Source organism: Palaemon carinicauda, chromosome 9 (assembly GCF_036898095.1).
Source record: "Palaemon carinicauda isolate YSFRI2023 chromosome 9, ASM3689809v2, whole genome shotgun sequence".
NCBI lineage: Eukaryota > Metazoa > Arthropoda > Malacostraca > Decapoda > Palaemonidae > Palaemon > Palaemon carinicauda.
Genome location: NC_090733.1, coordinates 136,367,230 through 136,375,311, shown reverse-complemented (window position 1 = coordinate 136,375,311; position 8,082 = coordinate 136,367,230). Strand labels below are relative to the sequence as shown.

Here is an 8,082-nt window from a genome sequence, read left to right as displayed (position 1 = left end):
TTCCTTTCCTCACTAGGCTATTTCCCCCGTTTGGAGCCCCTGTGCTTATAGCATCCAGCTTTCCCAATTAGGGTTGTACCTAAGCCGACGAAGTTAGAAGGAGGTTATGTTTTACCCTCTGTTTGCGTATGTTTGTAAGTGAACACCTTCCTAGCCACAATTTTAATCGTAGAGTAATGAAACTTGCACGGATTAACTTTTATAAAAAAAATCTGTTGATGATCAAGTTGTGGAAAGTCAAGGTCAAAGGTCAAGGTCAAAAGGTCAAGCAAAATGTCCAATTCACGTAATCAGCCATAAGTTTGGACTTCAAACTTGGTTCATAATTGATTGCCTGAAAATCCACGCCAATTAATACATGTTAAAGTCGATGGTCAAGGTCGGAGGTGCAGTTCAAGTCTAAGGTCAAGTCAAGCAAAATGTCAAATTCCGGTCATCAGCCATACGGCCACAATTTTAATAGTAAAGTAATGAAACTTGCAGGGATTCTAAACTTTTATATATATATATATATATATATATATATATATATTATATATATATATATATATATATATATATATATATATACACATGCATACATACATACATACATTTATATATATATATATATATATATATATATATATATATATATATATATATATATATATATATATATATATATATACACAGACACTAGCTCTTCATTATATAGGGGAGGTTAGCAGCACATATAGCGATGAAATAAAAATTTCCAATATTTTGATAACAAACACATAATACAGTGACATAAGCATCATCCTGGCGGGGAAACGACGGAATAAACCCATTTTATGAAGAAACAAAAAAATCCTAAAATCATGTGACGCAACTTAGAGTAATTCGTAAACACCGTACTACGTTTCTACAACCGGAAATCATAACAGTTCAAAATGTAATGAACTGGGCCACCTTCTCAACAGTCAACGAAAATCTCAAGTAGCGGCAACACGTGAGGGCAACACTCGAGAGGCTCAGTATTGCCATTTGATAGCGTCACCAATTATCGCCAACTGTCAAGACTCAGTGTTGCCGTTTGAAAGTGCTACCAATTATCGCCAACCGACTTCAGTGATCCTTCTACATCTACCATGGCTGTTCCAAGCGCTGTTAATGACAGCTTGCTTTTCACGGGTGGCAATGAAAGCGATAGCATCCCTATTTCGAATTGTACCGCCGATCCTTACATCTCCGGCTGGGGGTACCGCTATTTTGTAGCCAACTTTACTATCGCTGCCGTAGGAGCTGTTGGTAAGTCTTTGAAATCAAGTAGGACTACATATTTTTTTTTCATGCATTTGAGAATTGCACTACAAAGGTAACGACAAACCATGGAGATACTCAACCCACATTATATATATATATATATATATATATATATATATATATATATATATATATATATATATATATATATATATATATATATATATAGACAAATAATTTCATGTGTGTATATATATATATATATATATATATATATATATATATATATATATATATATATATATATATATATATATATATATATATATATAATTCAAATCAAATCAAATCAATAGAGAAAGCAGAAATGTAAGACTGAAAATGAATAGGAGTAAAACAAAGATAATGTTAAATGAAAATGCAGACAACAAATAAGGGTTATGGACGAACCTCTAAGAGATTGTAAATGAATATACGTTCTTAGGAAACACAGTAAGTGTTCTATCAGGACACGAGACCGAAATTAAAAGAATTATAAGAATGGAATGATGACATTTTGGTAAACAAAATGATATTATGAAAAGTAAAATGCCACTTTCTCTAAAAAGAAAAGTATTTAATTAGATGGTCCAACCAGTATTAACACATGCATCAGAAACTTTGAGCCTTCCTATAAAACCTTAGGAATTTTTTCCTCTATCATATCTCCGTTCAACATTTTACCTACAATGTTAAATTTGCAGTAAAAACGGTAAAAATCCTGGAATAAATGTTGCCAGGCATTTACCGTTTTAAAAACGGATCTATTGACGTAAAGGAGTGATATTACGGTCACTAACACGAAAAAGATAATAAAAAACTAGGGTAAAAATTACGGTCGCTTTTAATTTACTGAAATACGGATGAGAACATTATTTTTGTACGGAGAATTTCTGATTAAAATTACGGGTCTTTTTAACAGTACCGCGAGTTCTTTTCTAGAATAAATTTATTTTTTTAATGCAGTTACTTCATCAATGTCTCCAATACTATTCATTTTATTCACCAGTTCTTTTTCTAGAATAATTTTTTTTTTTTAATGCAGTTTCTTCATCAATGTCTCAAATATTATTCCTTTTATTCACCAGTTCTTTTTCTAGAATAAATATGTTTTTTTTTAATGCCATTTCTTCACCAATGTCTCCAATATGTTTTTTTTTCTTCTAATGCAGTTTCTTCATCAATGTCTCCAATATGTTTTTTTTTTCCTAATGCAGTTTCTTCATCAATGTCTCCAATATGTTTTTATTTTTTTTCTAATGCAGTTTCTTCATCAATGTCTCCAATATGTTTTTTTTTTTTCTAATGCAGTTTCTTCATCAATGTCTCCAATATGTTTTTATTTTTTTTTTAATGCAGTTTCTTCATCAATGTCTCAAATATTATTCATTTTCTTCACCAGGTAACATCGCAAGCCTCTGGAGTCTGTTCCGGTGTCGCAAGACGAACATAGCAGCTAAAATCCAACTGGGGACTTTCTTCGGCGTCCAGCTGATCGTCTGTCTCCTGACTTTACCCGGGTTTTCCTACGTCAAGAAACTGGCTCTCCTGTGCCAGGCGGGGGACTTGCCCATGGGACTCAAGCTCCTGTTCCTCTTTACCCATACCCTATTCTTGCCCATTGAGAGGATCAACTTCACGGCTATGGCGATTATGAGGTAAGATGTGTTGGGAGAAGCAATACTTCGCTGTTAACTTTTGGTAATGTTTCTTAGTGTTATGAAAGCCAACTATTCTTCTTCACTTAAGTGGTTACTGCACTGTAATTGTTCAGTGTGGTTACTGCACTGTAATTGTCTAGTGTGGTTACTGCACTGTAATTGTTCACTGTGGTTACTGCACTGCAATTATTCAGTGTGGTTACTGCACTGTAATTGTTCAGTGTGGTTACTGCACTGTAATTGTTCAGTGTGGTTACTGCACTGTAATTGTTCAGTGTGCTTACTGCACTGTAATTATTCAGTGTGGTTACTGCACTGTAATTGTTCAGTGTGGTTACTGCACTGTAATTGTTCAGTGTGGTTACTGCACAGTAATTGTTCAGCGTGGTTACTGCACTGTAATTGTTCAGCGTGGTTACTGCACTGTAATTGTTCAGTGTGGTTACTGCACTGTAAATGTTCAGTGTGGTTACTGCACTGTAAATGTTCAGTGTGGTTACTGCACTATGATTGTTCAGTGTGGTTACTGTACTGTAACTGTTCAAGTGTGGTTACTGCACTGTAATTGATCAGTGTGGTTTCTGCACTGTAATTGTCTAGTGTGGTTACTGCACTGTAATTGTTCAGTGTGGTTACTGCACTGTAATTGTTCAGTGTGGTTACTGCACTGTAAATGTTCAGTGTGGTTACTGCACTATGATTGTTCAGTGTGGTTACTGTACTGTAACTGTTCAAGTGTGGTTACTGCACTGTAATTGATCAGTGTGGTTTCTGCACTGTAATTGTCTAGTGTGGTTACTGCACTGTAATTGTTCAGTGTGGTTACTGCACTGCAATTATTCAGTGTGGTTACTGCACTGTAATTGTTCACTGTGGTTACTGCACTGTAATTGCTCAGTGTGGTTACTGCACTGTAATTGTTCAGTGAGGTTACTGCACTGTAATTGTTCAGTGTGGTTACTGCACTGTAATTGTTCAGTGTGGTTACTGCACTGTAATTGTTCAGTAGCTACTTTCCTCTTGGTAAAGGTAGAAGAGACTCTTTAGCTATGGTAAGCAGCTCTTCTAGGATAAGAACACGCCAAAATCAAACCATTGTTCCCTAGTCTTGGATAGTGCCATAGCCTCTATACCACGGTCTTCCACTGTCTTGGATTAGAGTTCTCTTGCTTGAGGGTACACTTGAATACACTATTCTATCTTATTTCTCTTCCTCTTGATTTGTTAAGTTTTTTTATAGTTTATATAGGAGATATTTATTTTAATATTGTTACTCTTCTTAAAATATCTTATTTTCCTTTTCCCTTTCCTCACTGGGCTATTTTCCCTGTTGGGGCCTTTGGGCTTATAGCATCCTGCTTTTCCAACTAGGGTTGTAGATTAGCAAGTAATAATAATAATAATAATAATAATAATAATAATAATAATAATAATAGATGTTACATGAGGCAATCGAATATGAAAAAATTTAGATAATTTCAACAGTATAAAAGAAAGTTCAATTTTCCTATGACATTTCCATAACAATTTATATAGAACAGATTTCTTTATATAGCCTTTATGATAAACACTTTCAAACTCCCAAAAACTTCTGAATCACTTGTATGGTTTTCTTCAAATTGTAAGAAAAGAGACATTGAACGGTTGTTCATTTTTATTATCGAAATTTCAGAAGAAACTTGGCTACAACCTTTGTATAGATTTGCCTTATTTCATATATGACTGGTGGCTGAATTAGTGAAACCTGAAATATGGTACCTTTATCATATAGCCTTTGAAAAATATTTTCAATTTTCATACACACACACACACACTATATATATATATATATATATATATATATATATATATATATATATATATATATATATATATATATAATTTGCACTGAATTGTCGCTGAAATAGCGCTGAATTGGCGCTGAATCAGCACTGATTCTTGCTGAATTGGCACTGAATCAGCGCTGAACTGGCAATGAATCAGCGCTGAATTGGTTCTAAATTGGCATTGAATCGTGCTGAATTGGCACATAAATCTTGTCGAACTGGTGTTGAATCAGCACTAAACTGGCATTGAATCAGCGCTGAATTGATGCTAAATTGACGCTGAATCGTGCTGAATCGGCACTGAATCTTGCTGAATTGGCACTGAATCAGTGCTGAATCGGTGCTATATTGACGCTGAATGCTGAATTGGCACTGAATCAGAGCTGAATTAGCACTGAATCAGCACTGAACTGTCAATGAATCAGCGCTGAATTGGCACTGAATCGACACTAAATCCAATTTTATTGTTTATTCATTATAAGCGTAGTTAACCCAATATGACTGACTATTCAATAGAAATAAAATATACTGTATTGTGTACTACAGCTCGTTTAAGCAAGATACATGCCAGTGCAAATGTACTGAAGTCTCAATATCCTATTTCGCTACGTAGATAAGCGTCTATATTCGGCTATTAACACTTTGAGTACAGGCAAAACGCACAAGATTGAGAGTGTACGATGTTTACAACGTATGACAAAAACTAATTTATTTAAACATAAATGTAGGCTATCATTATTCATTGCTGATGATTTATACACACACACACACACACACACACACACACACGCATATATATATATATATATATATATATATATATATATATATATATATATATATATATATGTGTGTGTGTGTGTGTGTGTATACATATACATATATGCATGCACAAAAATTATATATATATATATATATATATATATATATATATATATATATATATATATATATACATATATATAGATAAATTGTGCTACTATATTGACTTTCTAATGCTAGCAGCTTGTGTGCATACATTGACAAGTTATACACACACACACACACACACACATATATATATATATATATATATATATATATATATATATATATATATATATATATATATATATATATATGTGTGTGTATACATACTGTATATATGTGTTTATATAACTAGTCAATGTATGAGCACACACACTGCTAGCATTAGAAATTCAATATAGTAACACAATTTGAAAACCCTTACTAAGAAAATGACGTAAATGAAAAATGCCATTTTTAAAGCTATTTAACTTTATACTCACTTTGGATACATGGTGGAACTGAACGCCAGTCTCTAGAAAAAAAAGAAGAAAAGACTACCATTATGGCAAAAATTCCCTTATGCACATTTTGGCACTAGTTTCATGCAAATCGGATACAAATTGACCACAATATAGCAAAAATATGTTTTTGACCTTTTCATGACCTTGACCTATGACCCAATCACTCCCAAAATGTACTGTTTCGACACTCGGTAGAGTGCATACATTTGCCAACGCCAATTGAATTATGTACATTTTGGCACTAGTTACATGTAAATCGGATAAGAATTGACCATGATATAGCAAAAATATGTTTTTTTACCTTTTTGTGACCTTGACCTTTGACCAAATCACTTAAAAAATCTAGTCTCGACACTCGGTAAAGTGCATACAGTTGCCAGCGCCAATTGAATTATGCACACTTTGGCACTAGTTTCATGCAAATCGGATACAAATTGACCATAATATAGCAAAAAGATGTTTTCGACCTTTTCATGACCTTGACCTTTGACCCAATCACTCTTAAACCATAGGATATGCAATTGACTTATGCACATTTTGGCACTAGTTTCATACAGATAGGATAAGAATTGATCATGATATAGCAAAAAAATGTTTTTGACCTTTTCATGACCTTGATCTTTGACCCAATCACTCCCAAATCATAGGATAGGCAATTGACTTATGCACATTTTGGCACTAGTTTCATACAGATAGGATAAGAATTGATCATGATATAGCAAAAAAATGTTTTTGACCTTTTCATGACCTTGATCTTTGACCCAATCACTCCCAAATCATAGGATAGGCAATTGACTTATGCACATTTTGGCACTAGTTTCATACAGATAGGATAAGAATTGATCATGATATAGCAAAAAAATGTTTTTGACCTTTTCATGACCTTGATCTTTGACCCAATCACTCCCAAATCATAGGATAGGCAATTGACTTATGCACATTTTGGCACTAGTTTCATACAGATAGGATAAGAATTGACCACGATATAGCAACAAAAATGTTTTTGACCTTTTCATGACCTTGACCTTTGACCCAATCACTCCCAAATCATAGGATAGGCAATTGACTTATGCACATTTTGGCACTAGTTTCATGCAGATAGGATAAGAATTGACCACGATATAGCAACAAAAATGTTTTTGACCTTTTGTGACCTTGACCTTTGACCCAATCACTCCCAAAATTTACTGTTGCGATGACACATCTATAAATCAATCAATCACTCCAAAAATCTAATCAATTGTCCTTGGATTGACCTTGACCTTTGACCCAATCACTCCAAAAATATACTGTTTCGATGCCAGATAATATCTATAAATCAATCAATTAATCCCAAAATCTGATCAAATTGTCCTTGGATCATGGTTAATCATCCCACAAAATTTTATTACATTCGGTCAAATAGTTTCTGAGTTATGCGAATCACAAACAACCAATCATACAAACATAAATAAGTAAATAGATAAATAATTGAATAAACAAACAAATAAATAAATAAATGAATAAATAAATGAATAAATAAAAAATAAATAAATGAATAAACAAAGAAATAAATAAATAAACAAACAAATGAATTAATGAATAAATAAACAAATGAATAAATAAATGAATAAATAAACAAATAAATAAATAAACAAATAAATAAATAAACAAATAAATAAATATATAAACAAACAAATAAATAAATAAACAAATAAATAAATAAATGAATAAATAAATAAATATATAAATAAATAAATAAAAAATACTCGTTTATCAAAACATAATCTTCAAAACGAAGTTGGCGAAGGAGACAAAGTTAAAAAAAAAAGTGAGAAGTGATTATTTTGCCCAATTATTTTTTTTTTTTTCGTGTCACCCGTGTTTTTAGAGGGAGCATTTTTCCAACGATTATGTAGTCATACACTTTTCATTTTATTTGTCATTCATAATTTCTAACTTGTATTAAAAATGTGTGCAATGAGTGGAGAAACTACTAATCCACCCCTAAAAAAAAATAACAGGCTTTCCTAACTACTT

General features: G+C 32.6%; 1 protein-coding gene across 1 annotated transcript in view; it reads left to right on the top strand.

Moving 5' to 3' along the window:
• Positions 1–925: 925 nt before the first annotated feature.
• Positions 926–8,082, top strand: part of LOC137647176 (uncharacterized) — a 13,077-nt gene continuing 5,920 nt past the window's right edge. The window contains exons 1-2 of the mRNA XM_068380461.1: positions 926–1,272; positions 2,669–2,924. Of these exons, the coding sequence (XP_068236562.1) occupies positions 1,113–1,272; positions 2,669–2,924 (416 nt within the window). The 5' untranslated portion in view covers positions 926–1,112. The remainder of the gene's footprint in view (positions 1,273–2,668; positions 2,925–8,082) is intronic.